This window comes from Sesamum indicum, linkage group LG6 (assembly GCF_026168435.1).
Source record: "Sesamum indicum cultivar Baizhima isolate 11 linkage group LG6, ASM2616843v1, whole genome shotgun sequence".
NCBI classification, from domain to species: domain Eukaryota; kingdom Viridiplantae; phylum Streptophyta; class Magnoliopsida; order Lamiales; family Pedaliaceae; genus Sesamum; species Sesamum indicum.
The window spans coordinates 22595612-22614086 of NC_142662.1; the positions used below are offsets into that span (position 1 = coordinate 22595612).

General features: G+C 35.3%; 2 protein-coding genes across 2 annotated transcripts; one reads left to right on the forward strand and one right to left on the reverse strand.

Annotated features, from left to right (window-relative positions):
- Positions 1-1265: 1265 nt before the first annotated feature.
- Positions 1266-12709, reverse strand: LOC105163802 (uncharacterized). Its single transcript, XM_011082283.3, has 7 exons — positions 12296-12709; positions 10454-10553; positions 9242-9304; positions 6814-6928; positions 4046-4128; positions 2908-2969; positions 1266-1701 (listed from the first exon to the last, which is right to left on the reverse strand). The coding sequence occupies exons 1-7, from the start codon at positions 12511-12513 to the stop codon at positions 1590-1592; spliced, it is 753 nt and encodes a 250-aa protein (XP_011080585.1). The 5' UTR covers positions 12514-12709; the 3' UTR covers positions 1266-1589.
- Positions 12710-13995: 1286 nt separating this feature from the next.
- On the forward strand, positions 13996-16855 carry LOC110012122 (uncharacterized). Its single transcript, XM_020694538.2, has 2 exons — positions 13996-16207; positions 16505-16855. The coding sequence occupies exons 1-2, from the start codon at positions 14610-14612 to the stop codon at positions 16587-16589; spliced, it is 1683 nt and encodes a 560-aa protein (XP_020550197.1). The 5' UTR covers positions 13996-14609; the 3' UTR covers positions 16590-16855.
- Positions 16856-18475: the final 1620 nt, after the last annotated feature.

Sequence of the window (18475 nt, forward strand, 5' to 3'; positions counted from 1 at the left end):
ATTACAAATATATTATTACTCTCTATTTAATTGTGACAGTTAGACAAACACCCTCTCAAGAGGTATACTTACTAATTTGGATTAATTATATTTAAACCCCCTTTAAAAAAGTGAAATTATACTTTTTTTTATAAAAAAAATTTCAAAATTACATTTGCATCTCCTACAAAATTCTCCATCACCCTTTTTATTATAGTTTGGATAGAAAATGCTGATGTCAACAAAAAGAATTATATAAAGTTTTAATATTGCCCCTCATTGAACATTTTCGTGTATATTTTATATATGTAAGAGTATACATATAATATATGTATATGAAGTACGGTTAATATTATTACTTTTTTTCTTTATAAGTATAAATTTATAGTGTGGGATTGTTAAATGATGGATGAAATTAAAAAGGTGTATGCTTATTTTTGTTAATATTAGTATTTTTCGTCCAAACCATAACGAAATAAGTTCATGTGTAAATGGAGATTTCTTTGAAGGGAGTCTAAATGTAATTTTGAATTTTTTTTTAAAAAAAATATATAATTTCAGATCTTCAAATGAGGTCTAAGTCTCCCATAAATGTAATTAACCCGTATAATTTAATAAAGAGAACAACACATTTGTGTAATTAGGCTTACCCCGAAGTTATCAATATAATTTATCCTTTTTTATTTTATACTCAAAATTTTATACAATACTATACGACAGTAAAAAATATTTCAATATATACTTTAATTTATTTTCCAGTACCTTAGTTATTTTCTCTCTCTCTCTCTCTCTTTTTTGTTTAATTTTTGAAAAGATGATGTAACTCCTAAAACAAATTATGTATAACGAGTAAATTGAAAATTGCATCATTTGCGTAATTTAATAAAAACAGTTTGTGACAATTAGTACTTGGAATATAAATGTGGCAGATTCTACTAGTGTGCAAAATAAAATATTAAATTTAGGAAATAAATCTTTTATATTATTGTACTTCATGACAAATAACTTAACAAGGTAATATAATATAAAAATGCAGATTGAAATAATATAATTTGAAAATTATAAAAAATAATAAAAATTAATTATATTTAAGCCCCCTCAAAAATACGCTTTCCCATAAAAAAAAAATAAAATTATACTTACACCCCCTCCGATAATTTTTCTTTTACATCTGACTTCCTTTTATTAGGATTTGAACGAAACATTGTAACATTAAGTACTGTAAATACCTACTAAATATTTACATTTTTTATAAGTTTATAATATAACTAATCTAGCAACAAGAATAAGGTAAAACAAGAATTATAGATGCCCTTTTCGTATGAATTGTACAAGTTTTAAATAACTATCCCCTTCCCCTAAAGCTATTTACAGAACTAAAAATCAGTTCTATACTACGGACCATCATTGACTCACTGCTGCAACGCAAACTACATCCTACAACAACGAAAGAGAAGAAGAATGAACAAGAGACGAGCATTAACACTTGAATTTCCATCTAGACTTGAATTGACTACCCAATTTATTTTTGCTATAACTACAACAGAAGGGCCCCCAAACTCGAAATAGTCAGAATCATCATCAATAAGGCCTGTCGCGGAAACAAGGTGTCACGCTTTCTTTGGCAGGGATGTTCGAGGCAGAATGGAATTGGCAAGCTCTTCATTCAACTTCACAGGCAGTGGTGGCATCTGCTTCATTATTTCTGGCAAGTCGCTAAAGCTGCATTGCACGGTTTAGATCAGGATTTCTGAATTTTTCAGAATTCTATCATAATACAAATGTCTAATGATCTATATGGATGCGAATCTTAATGCATGCCAGGCAAAATTTACATTAAGTGCGTGCATGACGTGCGGGGTGTGTGTGTGTGTGTGTGTGAGAGAGAGAGAGAGGGGGGGTGGGGGGGTTCTTTTCCATTTCTTTTTTGGGCGGCTGGGCGCTGGAGCATGTCACTAAACAGCCTATTCATCTGTTTCTGTTCCATGTATGGAGGAGGATAAGTGCAAGCATACACAGTTTTAGCAATTTCTGCAGTTAGCATTAACTCAAGAGCATATATATTAGCCTCGTGCAATGTTTGTGGAGCCTGGAAGAGGGTGCGAATGTGGTCTAGTCGATGTGCTGTAGTGGACCCTACGACTAATAATGGCAAACCTAGAGAGAGGTTGACCTAAAATTGCAGCAGAAACTGGAAAAGGACTCTCGATATAGGTGATGTAACTACACAGAGGATAGCACTTCGAAAAGTTGAATGGAGTAGTATGTTTGTAATTTCTACCTGAACAAAAGCAAAAGTAGATATGACCATTCATTTTTTAAAGTGTCACAACCGTCCCAAGAGCTCAAGAGATTTGGCAAAAGGAACTTCAGATAGCTGACATACCACAAGATGAATGCTAAGGCTCCTAAACTTCTCAGATAGGAACCCCTTCTCTTCTCTCGCCCCCTATCCCAAGCAACTAGGAGAGTAAGGAATGAGGAAATCTAGAAAAGAGATGGGATTTGATTCCTCATTTATCCCCCCATCTTTCTTTTTTTTCTTGCAAATGAGTTTTTTCACCTTTTTTGTAGACTAAGGCCCTAGAGAGAGACTGGTAAAAATAAGGTAAAACACCTAGAACTGTGTGTTTTACAAAACCTACAGCAAACATTCGTAATGTTTTAGTTGTCTCTGAGACAATTAGAAAATATAAACAAGGATTTTTGGCAACATAACTAATAAACGGACTAATGTGCGCAAACACAAACAAACAAAGACACTAAATAAAAAAAATAAGGACAAAACCTCATTAGCAGAAGCATAGGTATTAACATATTAATATGGAATTCAGTATGTAGCAACTCCATGCAAATGATTACCCATGCTTTAAAGAGAATGCATAACAACATTAAACCAATGTTAAGGGTAGAGGTTCCAAGACATACTCATTTAATATTGAGAGGATATTATTTCGAGCTTGACAGAAGAGATCGATGTTCTCATGTATCTGCATGCAGATGAAACAAGCAGATATTATGTCAAATACATCAAAATTATTGGTAAGGCTGCAGTGTATGTGCCTTAAAGTTGAGCACTAAAAAGCAAAGAAGAAACAGCAAGTGATACATGCAATGCAACTCACTAACAATTAGAAACCTTTTCACCACGATTAATTCTAACACACTCATTGAATGTGCTCAAATTTCTTAAAGCTATAAACTTAAAAATAATTTATTTGACTTTTCAATGCAAGTTCATTCAGAGTATGACTAAATATTAATTGGAACCAAATGGAATAATTTAAAAGAGAAAAAAAGAAATTAGAAATAAAATGTGGGGGTAGAAAAAGCTACCAATGGGAAAGGAAGAGGCATAAAGAAAGGAGAGAATGTGAGAGATGAGAGAGGAAAGATGATAGAAACTTGGGGGTGAGAAGTTAAAACTACCTAACACGTCTTATTTGAATCGATTTCAATTGACTATAGAAAGACACCAATTACATAAACTTCAATTATTCAATACTACGGGCATACCATATACAAGATTAATCCACATAATTATTAGCACAACTGTTTTAGTTTGCCTGAAAATCTGAAAGCAATTCCACTGAATTTCATCTCCTGATCTTCAGTGCATGCTAATCTAAAAAGACTAACGAATTATAAGAACCTCCGACGACGCAATTACTAGTGAACAAAATCAAAAAACTTATATTGTTTTCAGAAAGCAAAAAGACAATGGGGTTATCTAGGTTGCAGCATGTGATGCTAAAACTCGCTACTATGAATAAAAAACTTAACATGACCAAGTGCGCTGCTGTATCTACATATCTGGGTCCAGTCATTCCATGATAAAAAAATAACAAGACACCTAAATTTCATTGCAGGGACTTTAGTCTCAGATAAGTGTATATAGTTGTTAAAAAAATAAAAAACAGCTCAGACGTCTATTAGCAACTCATGAAAGAAGAAACACGCGGTTCTTATCAAAATTGTTAATCAAACATGTACAAGCTATGTAAAATGAGACTTCTATATACAGAAATCGTTTTGGGAAATGGCTATGTATTGCAATTGCAAGTACCTTGAAGGAAGAAAAGTTGGCAGATATTTGATCCAAGGCATGAGCATTTTGCTCAAGAAGCTGTCCAGCAGCTCCACCAATAGCTGAAATTCATGAAATACGTACTCAAAAATATAACCAAGACAGCACCCAGTGATAAGGATATAAGAATGCACGGTCGTTACATATAATCTCACATATATAGCAAGGATCATAACATCTACGGAAATTTGAAAGCACTATGTACCTCTGATACCATATTCTAGTTTGATATACAGATTTTAAGGAGAATAATACAGCTCAAGAATGAGAACTCTAAGCATAATCTGGGTCCAAAAAAACTACACTACGTTGAATATGATAAACACGCAAACGTAGTGGCCCTCTCACTTTCTTAGCTAAAAAAGATATGTGGTGAACAAATTGTTATTCTATAAAAAGTGCACTCCAAGATAGCGACAAGAAAACAAAATCATATGCAAATTGAAGAAGAGCATTCAGCAGCAAACTGGTGCCACTCTTTCGAAATTTGGTAGTCAAAAGCACAATTTTTGTTTGACAGAATTCTAGTATACTAAACACAGTGGACAAATGTCTTTGACTATTTGAGCAAATCTCTTGGATAAAACTCAACAGTCAATACTTTTAGAAAGCTAAAATCAATTACATTTTCTAGTAAAGTGGATAGCCTCATTTCCTGTGAACTGTAACACTTCTTACATCACAGAAATAAGTTACTGATATAAAGATAAAGAAACATTAGCTGTGAAAGAGAAACAGTAAAGGACTTTCACTTTAAATTTGTATGATCTTGTGAAAACGTACATTTCTATATAAACGTGACTGAAGCATCCAACTCTCCCATCAGGAAAATACCAGCATCCAAACTTCCAGGAGAATTTACGAATTTCATACACCTTATAAGAGCCAGTTGGCAGTCAAATTTCCCAGTGATACACGTATTTCTAGACCAAGAGGCCCTACTAGATCTCGTCTTAAAAGGTGTAACAAGCTCTCCAATACACGCTGCTTGCTAAAAAAAGAAAAGTACGGGGGAAAGAATTTTACCCATGATTGAAATGTAAAAACAAACTGATTAAGTCACTCTACTGACCTCATGTGGAAAAATCTATTTCTCTCGATTATGACCACATTCAAGATCCCATGGGGAGAGATCAAAATAGGCCTATGTATTTACACCATTAAGCTTTTAAGCAACATCTCATTCATTACCATATTAGACATGCCTATCACTGCAACAAAACATGCTGCTGCAACTCAATTATACAGCATACATGTCATAATCAGTATCCTTTTTCTACTTTCCTGATATCTAAAATCCTCTTAGAATTAATGACACTGCGTCCGATGTATGTGTAATTACCAGTTCCTCCCCTTGAAATTTGATACATACCAACTTACCCTTCTTGTTTACTAACATCATATTTCCTCCTTTGGTAGTGCATTATGATAGATACTAATGTCATCAACAAAATCATAATAAACTGTCTATTACCTTTGGTTAGAGTATTGAGTATCTTTCAACAAAAATACCTTGGAAGTAAAGCTAAATTTACCAAAACGTGAAGGGTAGTGGTTGCAAGGTTATAATGGACACATGCAAATGGATCAAATGGTGGGTTTGCATGTAATGTTTCTGGTTCACAATGTTGCAATGATGGACACTAAAAGCAGCGCGAAAGAACTACAGGAGCATGAGCTATCATGCTTTTATATGTATTTCAGAGTAATAAGTCATAATTATAGGCAAAGTTTATCAGAGCAAACCATTGCAATCAATACTCACTGTGCCAAATGAAGTCATCTGACTTTAGAAATCAATGTTTTCAAAGAACAGCACATGCATCCTACCAGCAGCCTTGAATAAGAGTCAAAACAACCCTCCGTCTAACTTGGTTAATCAACCTTTCCACAAACGTTATTCTCTGAATCAAGAGAAATGATATCCTATCTAAGATCCATATCAATCAAAGGAGCATACATCAAGGAGCAGATTGCACAGTGGTTAAGGTTAGAAAAGGGTCGAGAAGATTCTGTAATCAGAGAAAGTTATGACCCTGACACCCAAAAACTGTAAAGGGCTTAATGGTGAATGATGAAACCTATAAGCCAATAGAATTCTAAGGCATCCTCTGCATTTGAATTGTGAATAGAGGGAGAAAAAGGAATACCACCGCATGGCAACGCAGACGCAACCGGAGCAAAAGAGCTCCGGCTATTATTAACCTTGTGAGGAAAAATGACTTTTAAAAATGGAAAAAGGATGAGTTGGTCGATATGCTAACTAGAAGTGGATAATGGTGTAAAAGCTTCACCAAAACTAACAAACCCAAGGATGAAATTGACTTTTAAAAGTAAAAAGTCAGGAGTCAGTAGGTGCGGTAACTAGCATGGACAGGCAGTGTAATCGAAACTTTAAAAAGAAAAGGTCTATATGGGACCATTTTAGACATCATACTTCTTCCATCAATGTACACCAAGTCAAAAAAGAGGATTTTTGTAACTTTCCAATTTTCAAGGAATTTGGTAATTAGGCTAAATAGTATGGGAGCCCAATGTAATTAACTCTCTAGACATTTATATAAGAGGAAGGAGGAGAAGAAATTAAAAACATGGGATAGCTAAAGAAAGTAAAGGAACTTTAGACCAACAATTCTCAAGTAGAAGATGCAATTCAATAAATTGTAGAAGGTAACTAGCAAGTGATTCCCAGCAAAAAAATTTCTTCTTCGTAGGTGAACAAATGACATGTAAGAATATGGACTGACCTTTGTATGAGATTCCATCATCACTATCCATAGGCATGATTGACTGAGCATAGGGAGGGCCATTGGAGCGATTTGCAACTTGAGAAGATTTTGGCAATGAATCTATAGCTTTTTCCTGAGAATTCCAAGAGAAAGAGAAGAGAATTATGCAGTTGGATAATAATTACAGTTTATCATGATAATTTTGGATATACTTTGAGAAATATAATTAAAAGACAGCGGGTTTTTCATGGAGGATAATATCTCCATAAAAGTTAACTTTTTGATCCTGACCAAAAATTTAGTGAAAACTTGAGGATACCTATTACCAGATTGTATAAATACTAAAGTTAAACAAAGAAGATTCCAGAAGGCACAAGAGACGAGTAAACTTCAAAGATTGAAACATTCATATTTCAGAAGTTATATTTATCCTTTAAAGTCATAGGCAACATCATGAGTGTCATCACATCGAAACACACTTTCTCACCTTTCATGACGGACCTACTATCTCATGAATGATACTAATGTACTGGGCTTGGAGGGAAAAAATTCCAGCTGTTTCTCATAGCCCTCCAAAAACAAAAGGGGGCCATGTCAGGTAGTCACTAAACACCAGCAAAGAGATTCTTACCACCACCACCATACCAAAAAAAAAATCAATGAAATGAAAAGGGTGCTGGTGGAGTCAATGACCAAAAAGATAAGCTCCTGCACCCAACCAAAGACACTTTCAAGAAGGAAAACCAGTGATTTTGACACTAGATAGTACTCCAAACTACTACAAGTAAAGATTTAAATGCACAGATTAATTAACTTGAGAGAATGATTTTCAAGTACACCAATTCATCAATTCTAGAGCCGAGTTTCGCCTGCTAGTATGCGTCTAAATTGCACATCAAGCATTGGGGAGAGAAAATAAGACTTGCATCTCTGACTCATTATTCTTCTTTATCAAAGAAGTTCATCTGATCTAGGTTGGTTGATCAAGTGCTATCTAAGTCATTCATATGAACTATGATGCGCTTGCCGAAAGGGGGGGACATGCACCACATATGAAAGATTCATAGAATAAATTAAGACTTCAAATTCAAAAGAATCTACAAACTACAAAGAATGAAAGGGCATATAATCCATACTACAGAGAAAAAAAAAAGGAGGGGGGGGGGGGAGAATTGCGAATAATAGATTAGACATGAAAAATCCAAAGTCTTACCACTTAAAAGCTGAAAACTCTGGGGGACTTGTAGGATTATACTTAGCTAAGAAATGAACCCAGTTGAAGCTTGGATCGGGTTCAGGAAACTAAAATTTTAATGGCTGAAGCAATACCAGGCTATAGTTCAGAGAACTCTGGTACTTGGTCTATAATTTATGATGAGAGGATGAGATTATAGTGTAATCTCGAAAGGGAAAATTTCCCACAGAGAGATTAAGAGAAAGACCATCGGAAGGAAACTGCAAGAGGCTTACCCTCACAAGGGAGAGAAAGATCATGCCAAATTTTCCCAATACTCCTCTCTATCAGGACAAAGGATTGTATGAATAGTCATGGACTCTAAGGGTATAGTTGATAGGCAGTTTTACGTTAATATAGGGCCAACGTTATAAAATGGGAAGGGGGTTGTGTAAGTTGTTCTAGTTTAAACATTTCTATGATGCAGAAAAGGAGTATAATATGTTTCAGCAAATGGAAGTAAACAATTCTTCATTTTTAGTTTATCAATAAAAAATTGACATGAAATGGAATTGGACCACAACAACATCCTGGAATAATTACATCCACCTTTCACTTAGTTCAACCAACCATGTTGAACTCTGGAACTGAACTCACTGCGGTGTGGTTCATAGCCACAGTCTGACAACCTAAGTTCCCCTATGCTAACATACACCATCTAAAAGATTCTCTTTTTAGGACAGGAAATAAAGTCTAACTAGGAAGATCAAAATACTAAGTCATGCTACTTAACTTTCAGGAAACTCAAAAGCAGATAAATCTGCATTGGTTTAAACATAATGAAGGATAATCACATCTTGAAAGTAATCAAAGCAAACACTTCTGTTTAGACTACAAGTGTTTGGGGTCTAGCTACAAACATATACCATTATCTATATGCTGTAATAGTTATTCAAATGGGAAGACTACATATCTCCCTTACCACTCTTGTAATAGTTTATGTATTTGGCCACCACAACCTTTTGAGGAAGAAGTTATTCTTCAAATGATTCATCATTAAACTCAAAATAACTCTTGAAAAACCACCATATGTTACGATTCTTCAAGTTCCAGAGGCGATCAATTAATTGTACTTCCAAAGCCGATTACAACATATGACAAATATTGCTAGACAGACAGAAGGTGAATGCAAGATATTGGGAAGAGAAAGCACTCATGTTTAACTATTAACCCAATTGCAGGGGATATGATAACATGAAATATCAGAAGTACCTTTTTGTCTTTATTTTTCCTTGAATTATGATCATCTTTCCTTCTCTTGCCATTTTCCTTTTTCTGCAAAACAGTGAGCTCAAGTCAGGATTGCCAGGATCAGCTGAATAAACAATAAAATTTGGGGTGGCTGCATCCTGTTAATTCCAGTCTTGTTCTTAGCCCAGCACAACCAAGTTTTTTAATGGATCAAAAAACTGGAGCTTTTTACCATTTATCCTTATATCCGTGATGTTGTTTGTTCCTCCCGTACAATAAATCTCATAGATTTCTGGCGACCTTTAGTAAACACACATTTACGAATGAAAAATCACATATTTAAGTTGGAAACTTAGAATGTGTTATTATAAGGTCAAAAGTATGACTGATTCTGTTTCTGGGCATTATATTCCAAACTTCTGAAATTTTGCTTGAAGTTAAAGGTTTTTCTCCACCATCCCTAAAGACAAGCTATTGTATATATTCTTCAATATTAAAACTGTGCAACAAAAAAATCTGATTTGTCGTTAGATCCCTATATGTGTGAAATTGGTAGATAATAACAAAATATTTGTATTTAAGGTAATTTCTTGAATATTTAAATGATTGTTCAGGTTGCACAGTTTTAATATTGAAGAATATATACATTAGCTTGTCTTTAGGGATGGTGGAGAAAAACCTTTAACTTCAAGAAATAAACTGGAATCTACATATAGTCCTTGTATTAAGGTCCATACCTTGATAACAACACCAAGCACTTGAAACATATTTTTAAAACTAAAAATAAGTAGGGGAAAGAAAATAAGAGCTAGCATTGTCACCTATTATGATAATACTGAACTTCTCATCACTAAAGTTACTATTTTAGAATCACACTCTTCTAGTACCAAATAAAAATATGCCTGCCTACCAAATTTCACATAGCACCCTCATCCATAAATTCATGTGGATGTATGGTATCCAACATCGTCAATGTTACTTCCTTTTGCCCTTTAGATCTAATGTGAAATGTCAAAGTACAAAGATTTAGCCCGCCGCGAAAATCAGCTTCTGACAATACCGTACAACCATTATATCTCAAGCCTGAACACAATTCTATCTAATTTTGATATTTTAAATGAATTCCGAAAATTACTATCTTCCTGCAACCAAATTTCAATATTCAGAAAACAAATAGCAAACATTCCCACAACAGAAATGTCAAAGAGAAAAACTATAAAAGGATGAGCTCACATTCATCCATCTGCAACGTAATGCAACGTCTCGAACCGTCTTGTCTTTTAAAGCCTGAGCGATCTTAGCATACCGAACGATGTTGCTTTCTGAGGCATATCTGCAAATGATTTGACTCATTATCTACAAGATGCAACAGAGTACAGGACATACTGCCAACACATGGCCACGAATCAATGAACATCAACAGAGTTTGTAAAAGAAAATGTCAGTTCTGAATGTTGCCCTGGTATAATCAGACAAATATCAGACTTAAAGGACGGAATATAAAAAGAATTTCACTGAACTCGAGACAGGGATGTTCACCAATAAAAACGAATCAAACTGAGCAGCAATTCAGAAAGTAAGACAACATAATACACCGAACCAAAATATTCTTTTCCACATTTCAGTTTGGTGTTCTGGTTAAGTCGAATCTTTTAGATACATAAATAAAACATTATTCATAATTATGATTTCCATTTATTATTTTTGAATTTTTGTTAAGTAAAATAAATATAGTATAAAGATAAACAGCAAATACAGATATATAAACTGAAGAGAAGTTTTATAAAGTTAATAGTATAGATTCAGTATGGTTTGGCTAACCAGATTAGAAAGAGTTATAATTATCGCAGAACTGCTCCAGGAAGAACTTGGTGCAGAGTTTTTCAGTAGCCAAGCAGTCCTTGCTAGTTGCACATAATGGATTCACAGGCTAGTGTTTTTTTCGTAGGTGCTATTGTTTCTTTAGACCCCAAGGAGTTCAGAGTTTCACACTTGAGGTGAATCAAAATGACCAGCAGAAACAGATAGCTTCTAGCTGCATATATCCTTTCTACATCTTTGGAAAAAAACTGGACTTTTAAGTGGCAAAGTTTAATACACAGAAAAGAACTGGAAGATAATTAGGAAGTGGAAGTTTTATTTGACTAGAGTACAATAAACTGGCAAAAGAATAAGACGAAATATTACAACAGCAGATGAGAAAATCAACATAGAATCGATTTATGACTCCAACTGCCAATTCTAAGAAGCTGAAGGGGCAGTTTCTCTTACACTGCTCAGTCACGTTACTAAGGGGGCGTTTGCAATAGCTTCTAATTATATGGTGTAAATAAGTTGTAAAAAAAGTTCTAAGATAAGCATTAGTAAAAGTTTGGAGTACTTGAAAACAAAAGTCAAAAGTGGGAAATAAATGGAATTGGAGTGTTTGGGGAAAAAAAAAAAAAAGAACCTTAATATTTACAATTTCCCCAGTAAGGTGCACAAGTTGATAAGAAGCTACTCATAATTTTTTACTCAAATTTGTTTAATTTATACAGTTCAAAATTAGAAACAGTAAAAACTAAGCACTCTTTTTAGCTTATTTTATGAGTTTGCAAACAACCCCCAAGTTTTCCTGGTCTGTATATTCTCCACTCATCTATAAAATGACATGGTTAATTTTTCCACTCTCTGCTCCTAATCTAACTACTTGAACAATAACAAACTTTCTTAGAAAAATGCATGTTCCAAATATTTATGCATTCTCATGATTCAGAAAGACAGGTTCCTGGCCATCTTGTATTTTATTCTCGAGCACAAGGAAATCAATTTTGTAACATCCAACGATCATTTTTCGATAGTACATGCTCCAAAAAGCACTCAGTGGCAAACCATTGAAAACCCTGCCCCCTCCCTCCCCCGCCCAAAAAGGGAAAAGAAATTAAGCTTCCAAAAAAAACGCAATTCACTGATTAAACAAAGCACGCTCAACCAAACACATAATTGACGTCGTACTTTTTTAAATACACAACAATTGCAGCACAATATGATATCATAAAAACATAATTCACAAGACGAGAAAAATAATAGACTGACTTCGCTAGCAAATCTTCGAGCATGGACTGTTCCTCGGGGGTCCATTCAAGCGAGAGGCCCGGGTTGTGACGTAGGGCACTCTGGGAGGGTCCCGCAACGGAATTCTCCGTCGCGGAGAGGCTTCCGCCATTCGCATTCTCCTGCACGCCGCCGTTACTGTTGCCGTTATTACTATTGCCGTTGCTATGACCCCCTGAAGGGTTAGTACTCGCAGCCATCCAGAGAAAAACAAAGCGAAATCTATAATCTAGAACACCGAATTTCAATTGAATTACAGACGTTTTTCAGAAAATTTGATGCAATTCCTTAAGATTTCACGAAGAAGAGCGTGGATTATCACGTGGTAATCAGAAAGGCGTTACGGAGTGGAGGAAGAGAAAATCTGTACGGAAGTGGGTTTAAGGATTCGGTTTGCTCGATTCTTAGAGCTCTTTTGTATATTTTGGGTTGAATTCAGTTTGCCCCCTCAACTTTATGTTTGATGTCACTTTGCCCCTTTAACTATGCAAATATACCTTTTATCCCCCCTTAGCTCATAATTGAAAATGTATATGCTTTATAACTGTTTAAATTAAACTCACTTGAATAGAAAATTATAAACTTTCCCCCTAAATTTTTCAATTTTTTGTTAAATTTATATATTTTAATTCATATGTTAATTACAATAGGTTCCCATGATATATATCATAATTACAATACTCCATCATTATTTTAAAAATTATAAATATTTTTCTCGAAATTAACAGTCATCTTACAAATATCTCATTAAGACAACTCATTATATAGGTTATTTGTTATACGTTCAATAATTTTAAAAAATATTTATAATTTTTCAAACAACGATAAAATAATCGTAATTTTATCAAATTTTATGAGAATTCATTATAATTTTAATATTTTTTTTCATTTTTTATTAAATATTTTCAACGGAGATTTACAGTTTCTTTTATAACTTTTTTACATCATAAAAATCCAATTCCCATTGCAAGTTTAGAAAGAGTGTATTTATAATTACAACTATAATTTTAGAATATATATATTTATAATTTTTTAAATAACATAGAGCATTAATTTGTAAATTTGGACGTAATTTCATGGAGTGTAATGTGATTTTCTCTATAAATAATGTATAAAAATATTGATCTAATTTTTTTGTGAAATGAATAATAGGTAAAAAAATACTTTTCAAATTAAAAAAAAAAGTATTATACTATTTTTAAAACATAGAAACAATTAGTTTAAGAAGAGTTTCGGAGGCGTTTGCATATACATATTTTAAATGCTTATCAATTTATTGTTGAAAATAATTCAAAAGTATTTTTGTATTTTAAAATTTTCTACTGTTTAAATTAAATTGATTTAAATTAAAAATTAGAGTATCCCCTAAATTTATGCAGCTTATGAATAAAATTACAGGTATTAGGTTATTTTTTCAAACACTTTAATTTTGAATTTTCTTTTTTTAATTTTTGTTTTTAAATAATCTTAATTTTTGCCACTGATTAATTTATAATTTATTTTTGACATAAAAGTAGAAATTATTGCAAAATCCGGTTTCATATATTTGTCAATATTTAAAGAGGCCCATCACATATGAAGCCCATTTAGTACTAAGTCATCCATAGGCCACCACCAGCCCAGCTCAAATCGATGAGGATTGCTAGAAATCATCAACTCAATCGTGGCCGTTGATTCTTGGCCCCATCTCTGCACTAGGGTTTTACTGGAATCAACCATCTCCATTGCATTTCTCTAATTCTGACATCTTAATTGGGGCCCTACGATCAAGAGAGATTATCAGAGCTGTTCGATCAAGGGGAATATTAAAACGGCGACGTCGTTTTGAGGAAGCTAGGGCGCGATCAGATTGGGAAAGAATTGGGGATTTCTCACGCATCTCCAGCTGCCCTAATTGATCAGACAGGAGGACAGGTGGAAGGACGAGGGAGCTCGACAGAAGCAGCAGAGTATTGGCCGTCCTCTGCGTCTGGGTTTTTTGTGCAGAATCAGTCCACCAATGGCGAGCTTAGGGAGAGGACAGTGTCTCTCTTTTTTGTCAGGATTTTAAATGAATTTTGTTGTTATCTTTTGCTGCAATTTATGTAAAAGGGGAAGAACATTGTAAACGAGGCATTATGTTGAAATGAATTAGCACTTTCTTTCTTCTCTCCTATTTTCTTCTTCTTTTCCCATCCCCCTGCTGCTTCTGAGTTTCCGTTTTCTGCAAAGTTTCACTGCAAACATTACGTTTGGCCTCCGAGCCATACGATCTTTGGACCCAAACAAAACGAAACACACACACAAACACCACAACATGGCTGATGGAACCAGGTTGAAAGAGATCCAAGAGGCTCAAAAGAAAACGAACATATTATTATTGAATGAGAGGGCTAGGAGACAAGCAAGTGAGGAAGAGATCCTTGGCCGTTTAGATCAGGTTTTGGAGGTGCAAGAAGGACTCCTGGCCTCTGTGCTTAACATAGAACACAGTTTGGTAACTCTCCAACAACAACTTCAAAGTGTTGTTGAAGAGCTCCAACAATACAACAGGAATAAATCCATCCTAGGGGAAGGTTTAACAGCTTCAGTGGAAAGAGGCTCTACTTCCAGAGCTGTTGTGCACAACTCCTTCAGGCATGAAGGCAGTAATGTTCCTAGGCAAGATCAGCAACATACAGGAGCCTACATTGCCCTGAACAAGATGGAGTTTCCTTACTTTGATGGCGAAAACGCTAGAAGCTGGGTAAGGAGATGCACTAGGTACTTCCAACTCATCCCCATTCCAGAAGACCAAAAAGTTCCTTTGGCATCCATATATATGCAAGGAAAAGCTGAGGTATGGTATCAAGGTTACACTCAGAAGAAAGAATTTAACTCCTGGGATGAACTGGTTGCTGATGTCCTTGGGAGATTTGAAGACCTACACAGTGAAAGGGTCATGGCAGACTTCAACAGACTCCTCCATGAGACCACAGTGAATGCATACCTGGAGAAGTTTGAAGAACTCAAAGATCAAATGCTGATCTTTAACAGAAACTTAGGGGAAGAGTTCTTTATGTTAAAGTTTATCAGTGGATTAAAGGAAGAAGTAAAGTCCTTTGTATCCATTTTTAACCCCACATCTCTTAACCAAGCTGTTATACTCGCAAGGAAGCTGGAGCACACTGTGAATGCAATCTTGAAAAGAGCACATCAACCTAGCAGAACCCTCCAGAGTAAATTTCCTTTTAAACCCCTCAATAGAAACCTCCCTCAGAAACCAAACTTTCAACCTGGGAGGTTCTTGACAGAAGCTGAAGTCAAGGCTAAGAAAGAAAAAAACCTGTGTTACAGGTGTGATGAGCCCTATGCACCAGGGCATAGATGCAAATATAGACAGGTTTATATGCTCTTAAGTGATGCTGAGGCAAAGGACTTTGATGAGATTGCTCAAGGGGACTCAACAGTTGAAGAGGAAAGGGCTGAAGAGGACATGGCAGTATCCCTACATGCCATGAAAGAACACACCAATAGTAAAACACTGAGGTTCAATGGATTGGTTGGGGATAGGGAGATTCTGATCCTCATAGATAGCGGAAGCACTCATTGCTTCATCGATGAGAAGGTTGTAGGGACCCTGGGCTGTGAAGTTGAAGGCATCACTCCAATGACAGTTGAAGTTGCTGATGGCCGCAGGCTCACCAGCAAGGTTATCTGTCCAAAATTCTGCTGGGAAGTGCAAGGGCACAAATTCTCTCACCCTGTCAGGTTGCTGAAACTGGGGAGCTATGACCTGGTGCTTGGTTGTGATTGGCTCAGCAATCATAACCCTGTAGAATTGGATTTTCAGCAGATGAAAGTGACCCTCAACAGAGCAGGAAGCAAGGTGATCTTGAAGGAATCCGGGAAGCAGCCACCAAAGGAGCACAAGAGGTGAGACATTCTTGTCCAAATAGGAGCTTCTATCCTTTGTGAACTCATTGCCCAGATGATGCCTTAGAGTGTGTGTGCGTGTGTGTGTGTGTTTTTCTGTGTGTATCTTTTCCATTTTAGGTGGGAGTTTTCCATCATAGGAATCCCACCTTATGCACCTAAGTTATACCTTCAGTTAGAAATCAAATTCAAGTAATCTGTGCTTATATTGTTGAAAAAGTTGTTACATTTTGATTCATTTGTCTGTTTCTCTATATTAGTGTAAATCTTGATTTGTTTGTTGCCTTGCTTTTGCAGAAACAACCTTAAGAAGCTAACTTACGAGGAGAGGAAGGCCAAATTGATAGAGGTTAAATGCTCTGAATTCAGGAGCTGGAAATGATGATGAGGACGAGGAGGATGATGATGAGTGAGACATCACGCTTTCTTCTCTTCCCAATCTAACCTTTCTGTTATCCATTCTTATCTTACCTTATAAAATTGCCAGTTGCAGTATAACTTGGACTGTATTTCTTTGCACGGAAGTTGTACCTAGGTGTTCCGGTTCTCTAGATATAGAGATCAAGTTTTTGGCTCTTGATCCTGCATATGTATGATTTTGTTGCATTCTCTTGACGAAGCAGGTATATTATATGGGTTTACACTCGATTTTTGTTCTTTAGAGCACTACACTTAAAAATTGTAACAGTTATGGCTGCTCTTCAATTTGGAGTCTTTTCATTTTATTTTACCAATCTGCTCAGCTGAAGCCAATAATGCTTCAAATTTATGTTTTGCATCTCATCTAAGCTCTTTAGTAGGTTCTAACTCTGGAGTTAAAGGCTAATTCAGATTGCATGTTTTTCATGTTTTGTCTGGGGGTTCAAATTCAGCAAACCTTTTGCTTGTCTGTGTGACTGTGTGTCTGGTCTTTACTTTTTGGAGAGCATCAGACAGGCGCAATGCTAACTTACATAGCCTTGCTGGAGGAACTTTCATTGTCATGGAAAGCTATGTCTTGGGCAATAGAAATACCAGAGTTCATTTTCTGTTAATTATATGCAGCTAAGCAATCGATCTCTTATGTTCTGGTCCTGTCAAATCCATGCTTTTGCTTCATATATGTGACTTAGACAAGTACTGAAGGAGTTATTGCCACTTGCCAAAATTTATTGTTGACTGTAATAGTATAAAAGTTTTTAGCACCAAAGCATCATATTTGCAACTTTGATTCTAATGCCTGCCAACGGTTGAATCATGCATCTACATAACAATGTAATATGAATCTTTAAATTATACACTGATTTGAACATCACATGAATTATGTTACGAGAGTAATTATTGTCACATAAACCGACAACAAATGGAAAGCATTAAGGTTCTCGCAATTTTTGTCAGATGGAATGCTTTAGTTTTAGGGTGAATTAAGTCAAAACCTCGAAGATTGTATTCAATTATTCAAAATATTTCGTAACTTTTGCAAAATTATAAATACACTTTCCAAAGGTGTTGACGTAATTTACTTTGAGGGTGTATTTATAAAAACAATCACAACTTAAAGTGGTGTATTCCTAATTTTGTAAAAAGTAGGAAATATTAGTGTAATCAATCTAATCTTAACGTTTTCTTGATTTTATATTAAAAGGGTGATGCTTGTACTAAGGTGCACTTAGATGAATGGATTTGGAATAATGAATTTCAAACCCCTAACAATAATCTTTTTGAATTTATATACGATGGGTATAGTCCAAAAGTATTTGGCCCAAGAAGAGATCTAAAGTCCAAATCAAGTCCACCAACACATAATGAAGACAGCCTATAAAAAAATTATCAGACTCAATCCAAAGAGAAAGCCCACTATGCTAGGTTCAATCCAAGAGGAAAGTCCAGTACACTAAGCAAGTCAAGTGCACCAAGCAAGCCCATTTCAGCCCAAGGAGGAGGCTAGATATAAGGCATGCTAGATCTCAAACCTACCTTCCAAATCTAACCCAAGAGAAGAGAGACGCTCTCAAGAAGTTGGACTCCTTGACCCAGAATGATTCACTGTAAAGCAGAAGTTCTCGTACAAAGGGAGTCCTCCTTCAACCAAAGACATGTTGCTCAAGTCAGTAAGGAAATAGGATCGTGCCTTATCCCCAAATTTTCTTCTTCTTTCTCGGAAATGCAGGTTAGTACAGAATCCCTACGAAAAGGGACTCCTTTTCTATAAATACATGCAGCTTCCCTCAACAGACGGATCCTTCAAGAATCTGGAAATTCTCTAGCCATTTTTTTGCAACTCTCAAC

Excerpts from the sequence above, each read along its gene's own strand:
- LOC110012122 (XM_020694538.2), top strand. The coding sequence starts at position 14,610 with ATGGCTGATGGAACCAGGTTGAAAGAGATCCAAGAGGCTCAAAAGAAA. Across the intron at positions 16,208-16,504 it reads CCACCAAAGGAGCACAAGAG|AAACAACCTTAAGAAGCTAA; the intron begins GTGAGACATTCT and ends TTGCTTTTGCAG.
- LOC105163802 (XM_011082283.3), bottom strand. The coding sequence starts at position 12,513 with ATGGCTGCGAGTACTAACCCTTCAGGGGGTCATAGCAACGGCAATAGT. Across the intron at positions 2,970-4,045 it reads CCAACTTTTCTTCCTTCAAG|ATACATGAGAACATCGATCT; the intron begins GTACTTGCAATT and ends ATCTGCATGCAG. Across the intron at positions 1,702-2,907 it reads ATCCTCTCAATATTAAATGA|CTTTAGCGACTTGCCAGAAA; the intron begins GTATGTCTTGGA and ends CGTGCAATGCAG.